At 35.8% G+C, this 21,126-nt stretch overlaps 1 protein-coding gene across 15 annotated transcripts in view; it reads right to left on the bottom strand.

Annotated features, from left to right (window-relative positions):
• ZMYM4 (zinc finger MYM-type containing 4) overlaps positions 1-21,126 on the bottom strand; it is a 119,134-nt gene that overhangs the window by 6,008 nt on the left and 92,000 nt on the right. For 12 of the 15 annotated variants that reach the window (XM_084871974.1, XM_084871967.1, XM_084871968.1 and 9 more), the window contains 10 exons: positions 20,094-20,212; positions 19,174-19,342; positions 15,593-15,850; positions 13,921-13,974; positions 13,329-13,508; positions 12,584-12,678; positions 9,202-9,373; positions 8,932-9,027; positions 7,968-8,119; positions 1,397-1,508 (listed from right to left, as the gene is read on the bottom strand). In XM_084871974.1, coding sequence (XP_084728100.1) covers positions 1,397-1,508; positions 7,968-8,119; positions 8,932-9,027; positions 9,202-9,373; positions 12,584-12,678; positions 13,329-13,508; positions 13,921-13,974; positions 15,593-15,850; positions 19,174-19,342; positions 20,094-20,212 — 1,407 coding nt within the window. The remainder of the gene's footprint in view (positions 1-1,396; positions 1,509-7,967; positions 8,120-8,931; positions 9,028-9,201; positions 9,374-12,583; positions 12,679-13,328; positions 13,509-13,920; positions 13,975-15,592; positions 15,851-19,173; positions 19,343-20,093; positions 20,213-21,126) is intronic. The other 3 variants (XM_084871963.1, XM_084871962.1, XM_084871961.1) reach the window with 1 other exon arrangement.

Consider the following 21,126-nt stretch of genomic DNA (forward strand, 5'->3'; position numbering starts at 1 on the left):
GGGACCATGATCTGGCCCCCACTTTAAAAAGTTTGAGGACCCCTAGCTTAAATCTACTGCTATTGTAGACCAGGAGCCAGCAAACTTTTTCTGTAAAGAGCTGGATGGTAAATATTTTAAGCATTTTGGGCCATATAGGCTCTGAACAACTTTGTTGTTGTAGAAGGTAAGGAGCTGCAGACAAAACATAAACAAATAGATATAGCTGTAATATACCATAAAGTTTATTTATAGACACAAATTTGAGTTTCATATAATTTTCACATGCCTCACAATATTATTATTCCTTAGAGTCCCCCTGCCCCCAAACCATTTAAAATGTAGAAACCATTTTTAGCTGATGGACCACATCAAGAAACAGGCAGCAGGCCAGATATGGACCATGGGCCACAGATTGCAGACTCCTGTTCCAGTTCAACACGCTTCCTGTTAACTGGTTCAATTTTATTTAGGTAAGGTTTTAAGAAGGCAGATAGTGCCCCCCTTCTTCCAATGCCCTCTTACTTTACTCTTGATTTTAGCCAAGATAAAGGCTAAGAAGTGATCCTCCTCTTAGTTTAAATTCTGAGGAGCCTAAGAGTGTCATGAATTAGGGGTTTGTCCCATGACTTATGGTCAAAGACAATTAAAGATCAAGATTTAAGTCTCAATAACCAGTTCAGGGAACTTTATAAACAATTAAAGAAGCCCACTGCTAACAGGTAGAGTCCGGAAGTAGAATATGTGGCAGTTACTACTACAGCATGCAACAATACCAGCATTACCAGAACAAAAACAGTTTCTACAACTGTAAACGGAACCTTCAGTAATTTTTTAAAATTTTTCAACAGTTAGTAGTATGTATACGCACACTGTTTGGAAGGTACAGTTTCACTAAAATCCTATATAATAAAAAGCTAATATGCATATTGACTGAACAACAGAACAACTGGTCACTATGACACGCACTGACCACCAGGGGGCAGATGCTCAATGCAGGAGCTTCCCCCTGGTGGTCAGCGTGCTTCCACAGGGGGAATACCCCTCAGCCAGAAGCCGAGCTCATGGCTGGCAAGTGCAGCGTCAGTGGCTGGAGCCTCTCCCACTTCCATGACAGCACTAAGAATGTCCGACTGACTGAGCAGACCTAAACCGGCAGTTGGACATCCCCCAAAGGCTCCCGGACTGCGAGAGGGTGCAGGCTTGGCTGAGGGACTCCCCCACAAGTGCACAAATTTCATGCAATGGGCCTCTAGTAATCAATGATTAACCCAAGACTTTCTCCTCAGGAGTTCAAATACATTACAAATCAGGACAGAAATAGAAAACAAACAATTTATAAAAAGATAATCTTACAACTTAAGTAATTTTAGAAAGTGTATCATGAAAAAAAAAACCAAAAAATTAATCATCCTACCATTAGGAAGTATTGTAGGTTCCCATATTTTCAAGAGTTTGGTAAGTTCAATCATAAATCTGGAATAGGGCTCTGTAAAAATGTTATCTATTCTACCATTTTCAAACAGGTACTACAAGAGAATAAAAGTGGAAACACATGTTGATACAAAGAGAAGACTATTTTTAAAGATTATTTTAGCTAAAACTTATGTTATTAACCAATGTCACCCCAATAAAAATTTTTAATATAAACATTTTTAAAAATTATTTTAAAGAACATAGGTTACCCTTTATTTTTCCCTTACAAAATTATAAACCACTTTTTTAATTTTTTTATTAAATTATTATCTGTGTACATATCTTACCTTCCCCCCCCCCCCAAAAAAAAAATTATAAACCACTTTAAGGATACATGTTAAAATACCAGGATCCCAGCTAAAGGCCCCTTTCACACAGAATGACATCTCAAACACTGAGCTCGCAAGGTAAAATTTTCTATTTTGTTTGTAAGACACGAAGTATACAGAAAAATTCTAATAAATAAGTACCTTTACTCAGTTAATGAAATTGATATATTAAAAATTGGTCCTAATTTGTATTTCCCAAATCATTTTTCTAACTCACGGTAGGATCTACAGGTGTGCTCTCAGAAGTTTTTGTTTGTCAGCCTAGCTACAAGAACATTTCCTGAAATAATACAGTTAGCTAGTGTCAAGTGACCCGAGGATGCCCAAATTCAAAAACTATTTGGAGTGTTCTAATCACAGTTCTCAACTCTTTGCCCACAACAACAGCCTTCAAAAAGTTCAAGCCTAGCCGAAACTGGTTTGGCTCAGTGGACAGAGCGTCAGCCTTCGGACTGTAAAGTCCCAGGTTTGATTCCGGTCAAGGGCATGTGCCCTGGTTGCAGGCACATCCCCAGTAGAGGGTGTGCAAGAGGCAGCTGATCGATGATTCTCTCTCATCGATGTTTCTAACTCTCTATCCCTCTCGTTTCCTCTCTGTAAAAAACCAATAAAATATATATTTGTTAAAAAGTTCAAGTCTAAATATAGGATGTAAAACTGCTAATTATAACCATCAAGAACCATATTACATACCAAGCAACAGCTTGGGTAAAGTATTGTTAAAAAAGAAAAACATTTTGAGGGTGCAGATCAGATCAGATAAAAATCACTCAGGGGAATAAATTTGCATTCACAGAGTAACACTAGATAGCATTTAATTATATGCTAAAATTTTTATGAGTTTTTAAAATTTGGTATTTAAAATTTATTTGAAAAGATGCTTGATATTATTAGTCATTAGGGAAATGCAAATCAAAACCAGAATAAGATACCACTTCATACCTACCAGATGGCTATTTAGAAAACAAATTAACAAAAATTAGGTGTTGGCAAGGAACTAGAGATAATGGAGCTCTTATATTATACATTGCATTGGAAACATTCAATGGTGCAGCCATTGTGGAAAATGGTTTGGTAGTTTCTGAACAAGCTAGTAATAAGAGTTACCATATGATCCTGCAACACCACTCCTAGGTATATACCCCCAAAGATTTGAAAACAGATATTCAAACAAAAACTTGTACAGAAATATTCATAGCAACACTCACTATTCCTAATAGCCAAAAGGTGGAAACAACTCAAAGGTCCATCAGCATATGAATGGATAAGAAAATGTGGTATATCCAACAACGGAATACTATCCAGCCATTAAAAAGGAATGAAATACGGATTCATGCTACAACACTGATAAACCTTAAAAACACTATATTGAGTGAAAGAAGCCAGGCACAATTTTACTTATATGAAATACTCAGAATAGGCAAGTCCATGTAGAAAACAGATTTATGGTTGTCAGAGACAAGATGGAACAGGTAATGAGGAGTAATGGCTTAATGGGTAGAGGATTTCCATATAGAGTGATAAAGTTATAGAACTAAATAGTGGTGATGGCTTCACATAATGAATGTATTTAATGCCACTGAATTATACATTTTTTATGTTTTGTGTATTTTCCCTTAATATAAATATCAATATTACACATATAGTTTGGCAAGTTACTTTTACTCCTTAAAATGTATGTCTGTAAGAATTTTCCATGTTAATATCTCTAGAAGCAACTCATTCCTTTTTTTCGTTGTATAGTATTCAATAGTATAGACATATTGATTTAAACATCATTCTTTTAATGAACATCTAGGGGATTTCCATTTTTTGCTGTTATAAACAATGTTATATTGTAAATACTAGTATATGCATATACATGCCTCTCTTTGAGGAGAAATAATAATCAAAGGGTTTACTAGACTGAAGAATTTATATAATCTGGAGACTTGATAACCACTGCTAACTTGCACTCTGAAAAGGGCCTCCACCACTGCACATATCTTCAGTAACACTTGTATTATCAAATTTCTCAATCTTTCACATTTTTTATCAGAGAGAAGAAAAACTTTCCCTGATTAAACACCTTTTTATATTAGAGAAGCAGTCCAACATGGTGTTCGTAACAACAGACTCTGAAACGGAACTATCTGGGTTCACATCTGGCCCCACCATTTACTGCTTTTGAGACCTTAGGTAAGTGCCTGAAGTAACAGTTCTAAACTTCATAGGGCCACACTGACACATTAGTGAGTTAATATACCAAATGGACTTATATTAATACACAGCATGCATAGTACATGATTGCTAGGTGTTCATGGTACATTCTGTCTATTAGCAATCTGTTGTTTTTCTTCTATCACTTGCCTGTTTCTTTTGCAAATATCACCTTCCCAGCTAATATCAACATTGGTGGCCCAGGTGTTAACATTATATTTTTATGTATTTTCAAAATTCTTCACAATTGGCATGATTATTTTCATAATCCAAATGAAGAAGAGAAAGCACATTTGAGATGCCAAATAAGTACCCTTTTCGCATTTCTTACTGTTAAGAAAAGTTTATTTCTTGTCAAAATAAGTAAGTTTTATAATATTTACCTCCTGTAACAATTATCTGACAATCTGTTAACTTATGGCCTCTTTTTTAATAGCATTGTTATATGAAGTCATTTATTAATATCAACAAATAAGAGTTGATAAACATACTAGAAAAAAATTTCATACCTTTAGTATTTGTTTCATAAATGAGTATTTCATATACAGAAGTATAGCTGAAGTGTAAAAAACTCAAATGTTTTTTACTGAACATTTCATGTAATCATGGCAATGATCTAATATTCAAATTATTAGAATATTATTAACTGCCTCAAAACATGTTATTTCTTGACATGCAGTGGTAAAATTACAAAATGTTCTTAAGATCCAAAATATAAATGTCAAGATTACAGGAAGTGTGCTAAGAATCTTCACTATTTTTACCTAAGCAAAATGCATAAAGGGCACATACATCCTCAGTGCTTAATAAACTTGGTTGAAGAATATATAAAAGTCCTCTCATAAGGTAATTCTTTTCATTTACAATGTAGAAACTGGATTAAATTACAGTAACAAAGGTGTCATTTTAATTTTGTGGGAAAATAAATGCTGCTTTCATAATTAACTACCCATCAAAATATTATTCATCAGAAATATATTGATATACAAAATGAATTTCAGATTAAAGATGTCAATATAAAATAATATTTTAGACAAAAAATTATGAGAATTTTTTATTCAAGTAGGAAACCATCGTAAGCAACAAGGAAAACCCAGAATCTATCAAGAGAAATTGAACTATGTAAAAAAGAAAAACTTCTTGAAGGGCAAAACATAACATAAAAACCAAAAGACAAAAACATACTAGAAAATTTTATTTAAAATGCTTATACTTAAGTAACTATCCCCAATATAAAAGATTCTACAGATTGAAAGGAAAAATTCAAATGACCAACAACATAAAAAGACATTCTGATTTATAAAAGTTGGAAAAATTGGAGTCCTTTTTTAAAACTCAGAATAAATATTAAAAAGGAAGAGTGGCAAAGAAGACTCAAGAAATGGGCACTCACTCACACTGCTAATAAAAGTGTAAGTGACAACCATTTGTACGAACAGAGCTAACTGTCTCAAAATGGTCTCATCTGCCATCTGGACCTCTGGGTGAATCTGAACCCTTGACTTCCTCCCCTTCCCCAGTGTGAGCTCTGGAATATACACACAAAGCTCTGAGCAATCGTCACAGGATTTCCATTAGTTCTGCCTCTAGGGGTGAGTCGTCCATGATGTTATCTATCTAACTGGCTCTGGCAAGGGATCCTTAGATCACCCAAGCATTCTCAGATCTAGGAGATATAAGCACATGGTCAGAGGGAGGTGGAAGGCACAGGAGCCCCCTTCGTCTTGCTGCCACCTAAGACTGAATTTTTGTAGATAAGTTCCCTATTAAACTCTTTCAACCGACAAGGTGGACTTGTTTGCCTTGTTCTTTGGACTTTTGGTTTCTTAAGTGTTTGAGGGCCACTTTATATATATGACCCCTTCACAAAACACCATTCTGAAAAGTAATCTGAAAATATCTTAAAACTGGAGAGAAAAAAATAAAAATTATATATATACATATATATATGCTATAACCTAGAAACAAAAGCACCAATTCATTAGGAACACAAAATATATTTTCTTTTCACAAACAAAAAAATATATATTTTTTCCCCCCAGAAACAAAATATCGACTTAAGCACTGTTTGTCAGAGTAAGATGGAGGGGAATAATCTGAATATAAAAAAATAGAAAAGGCTGAATAACTGTCATATTTATACTTTGCAATATTATGCAAATTTCTTTTTTAAAGGAAAAAAGTTCTACTTATGGTCATCTGGAGAGATACATAGATTGAAAAAAGCGAACTGTAAAAAATGTGTATGGTATGGGTTCCATTTTGCTAAAAACTAAGCAAAACAAAAATTATTAAACATGTATAGGTGAATAAGGTACAGCACAGGAGAAGGTAGAGAAGGACACTTCTGCTGAAGCACTGTTACCTTGGGAAATGGGAATGAAGGGAGAAAAATTTTTCCTACGGTTACACTGGGCACACATTACTTACCTAATTAAAAAACAAAACATTGCCCTATCAGGTTGGCTCAATGGATAGAGCGTTCGGCCTGTGGACTGAAGGGTCCCAGGTTCAATTACGGTCAAGGGCACATGCTGGGGTTGTGGGCTCAATTCCCAGGGTGGTGGTATGCAGGAGGCATGCATGATGCAGCCGATCAATGTATTGATCAGTGATGTTTCTATCTCTCTCTCCCTCTTCCTACCTCTCTCTGAAGTCAATAAAAATAAAACTTTAAGAATGAATGCTTAAATAAAATACTCCAACCCCTATATAAGTGGATGAAAATTTGGCCAAGTAAGAAAAGAAAAAATCAATGACATCTAGAATTCTACCATCCCCAGAAGACAACCACTATAAACATTTTTGATGCATTGCATTTTGTTATGCGTTATTATGACTAGTTTTTAAACCACTACATGTTAATATACAGTGATATGCATAAAATGTGTATTCTGGTTCAATGCTTTAATATTAATATTTACATATTACTAGAAGTCACTTTAAACAATTTTTATTGGCTACATAATATACAACTTTATAAATATAATTTCCTTAACTATTATACTTTGATGGACAGTGAAGTTACTTCGAATTTTGTGCAATGATGTCATAGTATTAGCTCTGACAGATTCCCAAGTGAACTGCTTGCAAAAATAGTATTAACAGCCTGGCCGGCGTGGCTCAGTGATTGTGCATCAACCTATGAACCAGGAGGTCACGGTTCTATCCCTGGTCAGGGTACATGCTTAGGTTGTGGGCTCCATCCCTAGTGTGCAGCATGCAGGAGGCAGCTAATCAATTATTCTCTCTCATTATTGATAGTTCTCTCTCTCTCTCTCTCCCTTTCCCTTCCTCTCTGAAATCAATAAAAATACATTTTTAAAATAGTATAATTATATTCCTGAAACATGCTCAAAACTGCTTTCTAGAAAATATGTACTAATTTCCACCTGCTCTAAAGGTGAACTCGACTCACAGAACTTATATCAATGTTATAATTTTATTTTAGCTAATGTGATAGACAAATAATGGTGTAACTATTATTTTAATTAGTATTTTTTTAAAAATGTAAATGAAACTATATGATTTATATAAATACATACACACATTCACCACAGTCTCCTGTGCCATTTCTTATGTGGATTGCTATTTTTGTGTTTTTCTTTGTTCATTTAACAATAAAATGCACCATCCTCAATTTCTGTTATTCTACTAATACTCTCAATTCAGTATACAAAAGACTAAATGATCAAGATTTTTTTAAATCAAGCTAAGTGCTTCATGAACAAGGAGGAATACTTTGTAAAGGGTTCTAATCATAGTGCCACACAACTGAAACTATCACAAATAATATTATGGTAAATGTAAAATGTCATTAAAAAAATTTTGTTAAATAAAAAAAAAAGAGGGGGGGAGAATAAGAGGAGATTATAGAAACAATATCAACCAATCAATAAACATTATAATTTTTCAACTTAATTCACAAGTCCTATCAGAATTATTAAAAATGTAACATTTTATAACAATTATTGAATTTAATACCTGCTGAATTCCAAGGCACAAGTATAAGATACTATCTGGATCATACTTTTCACCATTTGGTCTCCGCACCTCTTGGATAAATTGGCATAAGCCCACACTCAACTCGGCAAAAGTGCATGACAGAATATCTTCCTTCAGCTTGATAGAGCGGACTGTGGAAAGGTAGAAGACATTTGAAATATTAACTGATAAGAAATATAATGCCTGGCTAGCAGGCGTCAGTGGTTTACAATCGAACTATGAACCAGGAGGTCACAGTCCAAATCCCAGTTAAGGCACATGCCCAGGTTGTGGACTTGATCCCCAGTGTGGGGCATGCAGGAGGCAGCCAATTGATGATTCTCTTTCATCACTGATGTTTTTCTGTCTCTCGCCTTTTCCCCTTCCTCTCTGAAATTAATTAAAAATTATTAAACAATAACAAAAAAGGAAATATAGTACCATTTACTTAATTCATTGAATAAACACTGACTACTGTGCCCAAGGTGCTATGGTGTACATTGTTGAATACATGGGTTACAGACAGATCCTGATCTCAAGGTTTTTTTAGTTAAAGAAATAAATGCAATGCAGTATATATGGTGTCACAGATGCTATGATAAGATGTTTATTTAAATGGGATACTATGAAAATAAATGAAGGAAATCTAATAAACGAGAAGGGTCAGGTCAGATTCTGGAGAATGTGACACTAACGTTAAACCTTGAAAGGTGAAGAAGAGTTAAACAGGTAAATAAAGAATCTGAGCTACTTGTAAAGTTTAAGAAAAAGAAACAAAATCCCTTATATTAACATAATAAACTCATGATCAAAAGATACAATTTTACCTTTATAACAAACCTTTAAAATTGGGAGTAGTACCTCAATTTTTTAAGACTTCAATTTCTTAATAATTTTAAATATTTCATTTATAATCTGAAATTGAAAATGATATTACAAATGATCACAACAAAATGAGTTTTACCTCTACAGCCTGACTCGGAGGAGTCCTGGGAGAGTGCATGGTCTTGAGCATTTCCTAAGGGGTCAGAACATGGGCTAGACGAGGCATGTTCAATTCCTGAAAGGGAAAATAAATGAGGAGTTTAAATAAAAATGGGGAAAAATTAAGTACAGCCAAAACTAGAGTTTTATGGGATTTTTGACCTAGTATTTATCCTTTTAGTGTAGATTAATTTATTTATTTGTATTCCCTTTATCCCGAGTCAAAATAAAATTCATGCTGTGTATTTACCGCCACATTTCAGATCCCCCTGCTCTTCCTTGGCATTTTTCCACTGAACCCAGTTCTTCCAGGCATTTACCCCATACATGTATTTCAGTGTCATCCCAGACACGGAGCACCCTTGAAAGGCTCCTTGAATAAGACTCCTGGGCTCCACAGGTACTATAGACTTCTTTCGTCCCTGTCAGAATTCCAAAAATACAAAATATAAACTTTAGCCTTGGATCTTTAAGAATCGGTGTTCTCAAAGCTAGAAAGGGCATACATTTACAGAATATGGAAGTTCGTATTAGATCTAAAAGACTCAGAGTTCTTAGAGCTGAAACGACCTTTGGAGAGAAAAAAAAAAAAAGTTGAAATATGGAAGACCACATGTGATTATTACTAGCATTTGAGTATTTACCATGGTCCAGTACCTGGACCTACCAATAAGGTAGAATAACATTTACTATCATAAACATAAACTATCAGGTCTGTTTAATGAACATATGAACAGAACATATTCGGGGTATAAAAAAGCCTCAAAAAGTTCTCTAACTATAATGTGATTAAACTAGAAACCAATAATGGAACGATGCTAAGAAATTACTAAAAACTGAAATTAAACAGCACATTTATTAATATCTCCTGGGTCAAAGAAGAAACCACCAATGCAATTAATAAAATATTTTAAATGTAAGTGAAAATGCAAACAAAATATATCAAAATGTTTGTGATGATGCTAAAACAGTGCTTACAGGAACAGTTATAGCATTAAGATGATTTATGAGAAATGAAAAAGTCTAAAACCAATAATCTATCTTAAGAAACTAGAAAAAGAAGAACACATTGAAACACAAATGAAAAGAAGAACATAATAAAAACAGGAGCAAATATCATTTTAAAAAAGGGTAGAGAAAACGGAATAAAACTAAAATCAGGTTTTTTATAAGATAAAAAAATTGATAAACATCTAGCTAGAATTTTTAAAAAGAGCAAACACAGATTACTAATATGTAATCCAATAGACATAAAAAGGATAGTAAACAAATATCGTGAGCATTGTCATCCCAATAAATCCCAATAAATTTGACATCTTAGATAAAAGAAAAAACAATATTTTGGAAGATACAAACTGACAAAGCTTGCTATAGAAGAAATACATAACCTAAATAGCCACAGAAATTGAATTAATAGCTTAAAACCTTCCTACAAAAAAATTCAGAGCAGGCCTCACTGCTGAAATCTGCCCAACAGTTAAAGTACTACTCAGAAATAAAAAGGAATAAACTACTGATACATGAGACACATGGATGAATCTCAAAAACATCATGCCAGCCCTGGCCAGTTTGGCTCAGTAGTTAGAGGATCAACTGCCCACCAAAGGTTCTATGTCCAACTGGGTTACAGATTGGATCCCCAGCCCAGGACAGGGCTCATGCAGGAGGCGACCAATCAATGTGCCTCTTGCTCTCTCTCTAACTCTCCCTCCCTTCTTGCTTCCACTCTCTCTAAAAAAACGAACAAAAACCAATACATAATGTTAAATGAAGGAAGCTAGACACAGAACACTACAAAACGACATGATTCCATGTATATGATATTTCAGGAAAGGCAACGCAGTACCATTTCAGGCAGACCTGCAAACAGACTGGTGGTTTCTAGGAGTTGGAGATGAAGAAGGATTGCAAAAGATCACAAAGAAACCTTTGGGACTGAGTTAAGAGTTATGATTATGATGGTAGTCTATACTGCATACATTCAAATTGTAGACGTAAAATTTTAAATGTAACTATTGTATAACTCAATAGAGCTAAAAAGAAATACAGCTATTATTCTTTTAATTTTGGTATGGGAAAGTCCATATGGACGTCACTATTATACTATACTAGTATCCTGCCACACAGATTCATACACATTGAAAGGAAATTAATTAGAAGAAATATTTTAATATCGCTATTCGCCCTTTCTCTATAATAGAAGTGTCAACCAAATTCACCATTGACAATGACAGACTGAAACACACACATGCGATTGGAGTCAGCAAGAGCTTTATATGTATTGCACATGCGTGAGTCAACTTAGCCTTCTATAGATATAGAATAAATTTGCTTAATTAGACCTGCTTTCTCATTTAGCTAAACTTTTCCCAGCCCAGTGAAGCACCTCAACTTCTCTTTTAGGTAATTTTTGGATACGCAGCAGTAGATATCAACAGGAAGCAGATTATTATTGTAAATCACACAGGGAGAACAAAGGGTAAAATATTTAACTGCAGCAGTTTTTGACTGTATTTTGTGCAGTGAGAAAAACTGAAGTTATTTTCAAGGTCCACCATTTCTTCTTTTCAGTCAGGACAAGTTTCTAAGCTTTCTAAATAACTGTTTTCTGGTTAATGAAAAGAAAATAGGATTCTACTGAGTCTCCTCTCTATCTACTCAGGACTTCTATGAGGATCAAATGAGATGAGGCATGTGAAAAGGCTTCACAAACATTTGGTTAAACTGTAAAACGTTTGGCTACAAGTTGGGCTGAAGAAACTGCAAGGAGGCTAGTCATTAGGGAGAAGAAGCCGGTGTTGCTACATGACGTCATTACCCAACGCTCACAGCAAATGTTTCCGGACTGGGCTGTGGACCGAATTTTGTGCCATGGGGTCTTGGCAGCATTGCCTACAATTTGGTGGGGTGTTGCTTCAAGGTGGTGGCGGGGCCTGTATCCCACTTGGGGGAAGGCAAGTGTTAGTTTGTCAAGGTCAGGTCCACGGTGTTGCTTATTTTTAAACTAGAGGCCCAGGGCACAGATTTGTGCATCGGTGGGGTCCCTGGCCTGCCAGTTTCAACCCAATCCCTGCAGGCCAGCCCAAGGATCCCACCAGTGCACGAATCCATGTACCAGGTCTCTGTTATGCATATAAGAACTTTGGTTAAAATCTTCTCACCCTCCTCTCTCCCCTCTCCCCTCTGAGATTCATCATTCTGTTCCATGTTTCCATGATTGTGTGTTGACTGTCTGACCTCTGACAGTGGGTATCATAGCTACTATCAGACAGATGGACACTTAGCCTTTTATATATATAGATTATATAATCTAGTGAGCCTCATTATAGTATTTTTAAAAGCTAAATTTAGACTTTAAAAAAATAAAAATTTTATAATAAAGATTATAAAAAGCTTTTTAAAGTAAACAAAACAAAGCAGGAAACCTCAATTATAAAAACAAAATTTTAAAAATCCCTGCTGAAAGAAATGTAAAATATAAGATAATGGTTGACTTTAAGAAACACACACACACACACACCACGAGGTTGTAAAACAAAGTATGGAGGTTCCTGATCCTGGCAATAGAGAGTTTTGTAAACTGGAATTAATCAGAATAAAGGAACAAAAAGAAAAGTGAATCTGCTGCTTACTCTTCGTCTGGGCTGGGGGAAGCCGTCTCGGTGCCGTCGTCTTGTTCGGGAACGTGCCTGGATTCCCTGCCCTTTACTCAATGGGTCAAAGGATTCTATAAGAATCAGCAGAAAGCATAATGTGAGACAAATAACTCACAGACTTAAAGACTAAGACTGAGAAAGAAAACAGCAGATAATACTCACTATATTCATTATTTTATTTGTAATAACATAAAAATTTTACATATATACTTAAGAGAAATAAACGATATTATATTTAAAGTAGGAGTGCAGCCAAAATTGGTTTGGCTCAGTGGATAGAGCGTCAGCCTGTGGACTGAAAGGTCCCAGGTTCGATTCCGGTCAAGGGTTGCGGGCTCATCCCCAGAATGGGGTGTGCAAGAGGCAGTTTGTTGATGTTTCTCTCTCATTGATGTTTCTAACTCTCTATCCCTCTCTCTTCCTCTCTGTAAAATATCAATAAAATATAAAAAAAATACAATAAAATAAAATAAATAATAAAGTAGGAGTTCATAAACAATCAAGAAAACCACCTTTGCTGTTACTGTGGGAAAACTTAAAAACATATACAAATTAACATCTTAATAAGAACAACATGGTACAAATTAACACCTTCAAAGGCAATAACCATGTGTTCCCTAGAGTATTATCATACATTATAATTGCTTCATAATGTCAATTTGGAGTTGTACCAATCTTCTAAAATAAAGGACTTTCAGTGGACAAGTTACACTGCACAAACCTGATGGAAAGTCTGCTTCCAGATCCTGTTCAGTTTCCCCTTTTGAAAACTGCTTCAACTCTGAATCAGCCTCTTGCACAGCATTTGACTTTAAGGCATAATGATTCAATTCTTCCTCCCAGCTATGTGGAGTAGATACTGCCTCTGATTCAAGATCACCACTGTATGTGCTTCCTTGGTCTGAGATTGATAGAAAACACAGCCTCAAAATAAGATAGACTCTTAACACAGCCAGAAACTTTCTGAAACCCCTAAATACCAAAAACAGATATGGTTGAGAACAATTACCTAGGTACACTAAACAGTGAAGTAACTTATTTACCAGTCTCACAGAACTGGATTAAAAATTATTGGTATACAGTTAAAGTATTATCTCAATCTTTAAAATCAATATTTGAGGGGGGAAACAAAACAATATTTGAGGTAGCTTTTATTATTCTCATTACAAATTAGCACATAATCATAGACATCTAATACCCCTAAAATAGCAAAAAATTTCAAATATTTAATCCAAGGATGCTAATACTTTATGGGTATTACTAACAGGACAGTACATAATTCTAAGATCCAAAATATATTTACAATTACAAACCTTTTTCAAATATCTTAGTGTCTAGAAAGAGTTCCTGTTCAGAAGTTTGGGATCCTAAAGAAAAAGAAAAGCACATAGTAAATAATTTATATGTATACACAAAGCCAACAGCATCAAAATAAAATGGTGGTACTATAATACATACATGAATCACAGAGAGAGTTCTAAGAAAATAACCTTCATATGCAGAAAGAATGTTTCATTATAAAAGTAGGCATAGTAGTAAATGAAGTTAAAAAACGACATAACAGCAGTTCAACTTCTAGGTAGCAGTATGAAAGAAGTCATGACAAAAGACACCTTTACTTAGCATTTTTGCACTTGTGTGCTACCTGAAATTCTTCCTCACCACCATCATTCACACACACACACACACACACACCCCATATTCACAGATTGACAAATCTGTTTAAATTCCTTCCTACCTCTAAAATATAAGATGCTATAACACTGCATTGGAAAACCAGCAGAATGAAAATATAAGTTACATGAGCAGCCTCCACATGGAATTAAACAGAACACAGTTCTATCAATTAAACTATCAATTATGAACTATTTTAAAGGGAAGAAGCTAGCACTGGTCAGTGTGGGGTTCAGTTTTTTGAATATCATCTCATGTACCAAAAAGTTGGTAGTTTGATTCCAAGTCAGAGCACATGCCCAGGTTTCAGGCTTGATTCCCAGTAGGGGCGTGCAGGAGGCAGCCAATCAATATTTATCTTTCACATTGATGCTTCTTTCTCTTCCGCTCCCTTCCTCTCTCTCTAAAATCAATGAAAACATATATTTTAAAAAATAAAAGAAGCTTAAGGATTCAAAGTAATAAAAACTATTTTTTTAAAGACCCAGAAAAATTACTTCTTTCCCTGAAATCAAAAATAAGTTAGCCAGATCCCTTCAGTTGAAATTCATTTTTCCCTCCGTTATGTTTTTAAACTATTTTATTTTACTTACACTATAGTGATTACAACTATCTGTCTTGAAGCTTAGTTTTGAAAGTTCTTCTGTCAAACTTCTATGGTAGGCTAAGGCAAAGTCACTATATTTGTACAGAGGAAACACTTGATAAATGTTAACTATTAACATGAATGTAGAAGCCAATTTAAATTGAGGTTTACCAATAGGAATCGCCTGAACTCCCAAACCAAATATAATATCAGAGAGTTAGAAGATAAGCATAGGGACAATATTCTAAGATATTAAAATTCATATATAAATGGATCAGAATTATGAGACCAAACACTAAAGAACAAAATGAGACCAGAAACACTGGAATTAACAAATACACTTTTTACTCATCACTCAGAACATATATGCCTTAAAAACTTACTGGCAACACAACAGAAAACTTAACAGTTTTTCGAATGCTACAGTGTTCAAAAATTATCTAGCATTTGTTATGTAAAATCAAATTCCAGTTAGCTTTGTAAAAACTGTTACTGAAAAAAAAACACCCAAAACTTGTCAGGAAAGAATGATATTTTGGCTCATCAGTGATATATTAAAAGGCCTTTGTGAAAATTCACTGATGTATGTCAACTATCTTAAACACCATTTTATCCCTCTCTTCTTATTATACTAGTGGCCCAACGCATGGATTCATGCACATTGAAAGGGTATTAATTAGAAGAAGTAATTTAATATATTAATAAATATTTTAATAAATAAGTACTTGTCGAAGACTGTTCTTCAGACATTTTCCGTCGACGCCGCCGGCTTCTTTCCGTTTCAGAAGTACGCTGAGCCAACAGTTGTTCTTCAGACATATTCTGTCGATGACGTCGCTTTCTTTCGGCTTCAGAAGTACTTTGTGCCAATCGTTCTTCAGACATATTCTGTCGACGACGCTGGCTTCTTTCGGCTTCAGAGGTGTGTTGTGGCAATAGTTGGTCTTCACACATATTCTGTTGATGATGCCGCTTTCTTTCGGCTTCAGAATGTCAACAAAAACAACCAAATTTATGATCGACAATGACAGATCGAAACACACGTGTGCCATTGGCACCAGCGAGAATATGTATTGCACATGCTCGAGTCAACTTAGCCTTTTATATCTATACTATATTTATTTACTATACTAGGGGCTCTTTGGCCTGTCTTGTGGGGATCTGGAGGAAACCAACTCTCTGACACCCTGCCAAGGGGTCCTGGAATATGAGAGGGCACAGGCCAGACCAACTGACCCCAATGGCGCACAATCGGGGTCGAGGAGAGACCATGGGAAGTTGGCTGGCCAGGAGGGACCTCAGGAGGGCTCCAGGGCATGTCCAGCCCGTACCACCCAGTCCCGAATTGCCAGGTCCCCAGCAGCAAGCTAACCTACCATTAGGAGTGCCTGCCCCCATGTGATCAATGTGCATCACAGAAACGGGTCGAATGGTCCTAAAGACAATTAGCATATTAGGATTTTATATATTAAAGTCTAATATGCAAAGTGTCTATCCTGTTAATGACAGTCATTTAGCTCCAGCTTCCTTTCCCTAGTGACCACTAGCCTCCTAACAGTTTCTTCAACCCAGGAATCCAACTTGCTTTATAGCCAGGTACAAACATCTCACATTTTAACCAAATGTCTGTGAAGTATTTTCCTATGCCTCATCTCATTTGATCAACACAGAATTCCTCGAGTAGGTAGATAGGAGAATCAGTGGAATCCTAATTTCTTTTCATTAGCCAGAAAACAGATGTTTAGAAAGCTTAGAAACTTGTCCTGACTGAAAAGAAGAAATAGTGGACCTTGAAAATGACTTCAGTTTTTCTCACTGCACAGAATGCAATCAAACACTGCTGCAGCTAAATATTTAACACTTTGTTCTCCCTGCATGAACTACAATAATAATCTGCTTCATGTTGATATTTACTGTTGTATTGCCAACAATTACCTGAAAGAGAAGTTAGGGTGCTTCACTGGGCTGGAAAAAATTTAGGTAAATCACAAAGCAGGTCTAATTAAGCAAGTTTATTCTTTTGTTTTGTTTAATATATTTCTTTATTGATTTATAGAGAGGAAGGAAGAGTGAAAGAGACAGAAACAACAATGATGAGAGAATCATTGATTGGCTGCCTCCTATTGGGGATCGAGCCTGTAACCAGGGCATGTGCCCTTGGCCAGAATTGAACCTGGAACCCTTCAGTCCCCAGGCCGATACTCTATCCATTGAGCAAAATCAGTTAGGGCATAAGCAAATTTATTCCATATCTATAAAAGGTTAAGTTGACTCACACATGTGCAATACATATAAAGCTCTTGCTGGCACAAATCACACGTCATGTATTTCAATCTGTCATTATCGATCATGACTTTGGTTGACCCTTCTATTATAGAGAAAGGGCGAATAGCGATATTAAAATATTTCTTCTAATTAATTTCATTTCAATATGCATGAATCCGTGCACAGGCCACTAGTATATAAATAAAATTATTATAATAGATTATGCAGATCTATTAATGAAGAGTAAAATATTTAACTGTAGCAGTGTTTGACTATATTCTGAGCAGTGAGAAAATGTAAAGTCAGTTTCAGGTACTATCATTTCTTACTTCTCAGTTAGGGCAAGTTTCTAAACTTTCTAAACCTCCGTTTTTCAGCTAATGAAAAAATAACTAGGATTCTACTGAGTCTCCTATCTACCTACTCCATGACTGCTGTGAGGATCAAATGAGATGAAGCCTGGGAAAATACTTCATAGACATTTGATTAAAGTGTGAAATGTTCGCTATAAAGCAAGTCCGGTTCCTGGGCTGAAGAAACTGCAAGGAGGCTAGTGGTCGCTAGGGAGAGGAAGCTGGGCATTGCTGCGTGATGTCATTACCCAAAGCCCACAGCGACCATTTCTGGGCTGAGCTGGGCTGTGGGCTGCATTTTACACCATGGGATCTTGGCAGCGTTGGCTGCGATTTGGTGAGGTGTTGCTCTGGAATGGTGGTGAGGCCTGTGTCCCACTTTGGGGAAGCAGTGTGTTAGTTTGTTGACGCCAGGTCCATGGTGCTATTTATTTTTGTTTATTTTTTTAAAATATATTTTTATTGATTTCAGGGAGGGAAGGAGAGGAACAAGAGATAGAAACATCAATGATGAGAGGGAATCATTAGTTGGCTGCCTCCTGCACATTCATTGCACCAAGCCCGGAATCAAGGCATGTGCCCTTGAACAGAATCGAACCTGAGACCCTTCGGTCCCCAGGCCAATGCTCTATCCACTGAGCCAAACCAGCTAGGGAGCCGTTTATTTTTAAATGGCCAAAGCACGTCATGGCAGCTCATGCATTGGAGTCTGCCCCTGCTGTTCAGTGCACATCATAGCGATATTGGAGGTTAGAGGGAAAGAGGACACTTAGCCTTTTTTATATAGAGATCATTTCTTATACCCAAAATTCAGGAGCTTCTAATTGAGGCTTCAGAAATCTATATTACTGAGTTCTGATTAATATATCATTTACTTTGGAGTCAGACAGATCTGGATTCAACTTCTGGTTCAGTTACTTCCTGATTGGATAGCCTGGGCAAGTAAAATATCCTATTTTCGACTGAGGAATCTGAAGGAAACAGTAATCCCACCCAATAGGAATGTTGTAACATTAAACGGGGTGAGTACATAGTGAATGTGGGACAATGCCTAGACTATGGTAAGCATAAAAATGTTAACTATTGTTATTATAATTATTCTACCCAGAATAAGACTTATGTATCAATTACTTGAGCCAATAGTTTTCCATCCTGCTACTAACATGCTAGTTATTACACGACTAGAGGCCTGGTGCATGAATTTGTGCACAGGTGGGGTACAGCAGCCGCCTCAGCCTTGATAGGGGCTGGCCAGCAGGCGGAGGAGGGAGAGGAGGACACAGGAAGTTAGAAACCAGACCCGCCCCCATTGAGCCAGTTGGCCGGCCACAGTACATGTCATAGCAACCAGTTCCAATCACTTGACTTTTATACACAGAGATAGGAATTCTTATCTGAGGACCATGATTTCAATACACGGAAAAAATAAAAAAATTATCACGAAACTTAGATTTATGGTTTTCTGGAATCATTAACACTGAAAACTGTATTGAATATCAGCACTTAGTTTCCTTCATTAAAAAATCAGAACTTTCAGAGATATCAACGAGGTTAATAAATCCACACACTTGGTATTTAAACACAACAAAATGTTTAGGAACACCTTTACTCCCAGATCTCTAAAATTACTTGTTACATGAAAATGTGTAGGGGTATCTTTTCTTTCTTTACTTTAAAATTATACCAACCTCCCTGAGATAGAGTCTTCTTCTCTTCATCTTCTACAATCATTTCTGCCATCTCAAGGAGATCAGCTTCAAATGAATGTGAAGGAAGCTTTTCGTTAAGCTCTTCAATACTCTCAGTGGTTTTATCTTCATTATCCGTTGAGGATGGAATAAGCATAGGGACAGGCATCTGAAAGATCAAGGATGGACTGAAGAATTTCTTGAGCAATAGGTTCATCATCAAAAGTAATATTTGCGAGATGATTTAAGTACTAAAATAAACAAATTTAAGATATTTTTCTATTGCTGATAATTAAAGTATTATTGCTGGTTTATTTTTATAAGAATAGAGCCATTTAAATAAAAATTCAGTATGAACTTTCCTACAAACTCAACATGTGTATCTGAATTCTCCACATGGAAAATTATCTAAACACACCTTTGTTTTGCTTTTGATATTTCTTGCTTAATATTTTCACACAACTGTTTCCTTAAAAATTCAATACTGAGGAAAAGTATATTTGTAATAATAAAATCAACATTTTTCTTTAATAAAAAGTAAGAATCATGTAAATCACAATGTTCAACTTTTCAACCTTTCTAGAATCTAGTGTTCTGACACACACATAATTTCTAATCTTTTTCTACCTGAGATTTATGGTTTTGGGGAATCATTAACATTAAAAAGTGTATTGAATATCAGTATTTAGTTGTATGAAACAATATAAAAAAGCTACCTTATAGCCTTCTGTCACACGGTAAGTTACAAATAGAAGCAGTACTTTACATATTCCACATTAAATAATATGGTTATACATTAATAGCTAACCAGAGTCAGGTGTATTTTACCAACAAGTGAAAAATTTTTTATGAAACTTGTTAAAATTTCATTAGAGGAAAAGATGTACTGACTTAATTTTAGCATCTGCATAATTACTCACTGGAACTGGAATTCCAAATGGGACTGGGGCATACTGAGTATACAGATGAAGAGGTATGGGCACAAACACTGGTACAGGAATCGGCACCACGATGACCTGGGACAAGCTTTGAGTGTCTTCTAATGAAGAAAAGCACAAAAACAAAGAGGGTTAGAAACAACATTTTAATAATTACTTAATAAATATTTTTAAAAAGAATACAGAGTTTTATAGTTCAAGAGAAATATAATCTGTGATACTAGGTGTTCATAAAAAGAAGAAATGCCCTGGTTTGGTTCAATGGATAGAATGTCGGCGTGCAGCCGAAACCGGTTTGGCTCAGTGGTAGAGCGTCGGTCTGCGGACTGAAAGGTCCCAGGTTCGATTCCGGTCAAGGGCATGTACGTTGGTTGCGGGCACATCCCCGGTAGGGGGGTGCAAGAGGCAGCTGGTCAATGTTTCTCTCTCAATGACGTTTCTAGCTCTCTATCTCTTTCCCTTCCTCTCTGTAAAAAAAAATCAATAAAATATATATTTAATAAAAATAAATAAATAAAAAAAAAAAAGAATGTCGGCGTGCAGCTGAAGGGTCCCAGGTTCAATTCCAGTCAAGGACACATGCCCAGATTTCGGGCTCAATCCTCAGTGTGAGATGTGCAGGAGGCAGCTGATAAATAAATCTCTCTCATCATTGATATTTTATCTTTCTCCCTCTCCCTTCCTCTCTGAAATCAATAAAAATATATTCTTTTTAAAAATATATATATATTTTATTGATTTTTTACAGAGAGGAAGGGAGAGAGATAGAGAGCTAGAAACGTCAATGAGAGAGAAACATCGACCAGCTGCCTCTTGCACACCTCCTACCGGGGATGTGCCCACAACCCACGTACATGCCCCTGACCGCAATCGAACCTGGGACCCTTCAGTCCGCAGACTGACACTCTACCACTGAGCCAACCTGTTTCGGCAAAATATATTCTTAAAAAAAAAAAAAAAAAAAAAAAAAAAAGACGAAGAAAAAATAACTAAAGTAGCAAAGAAAGGTTTGAGT

This window comes from Pipistrellus hanaki, assembly GCF_964339955.1.
Source record: "Pipistrellus hanaki genome assembly, chromosome: 2".
NCBI classification, from domain to species: Eukaryota; Metazoa; Chordata; class Mammalia; order Chiroptera; family Vespertilionidae; genus Pipistrellus; species Pipistrellus hanaki.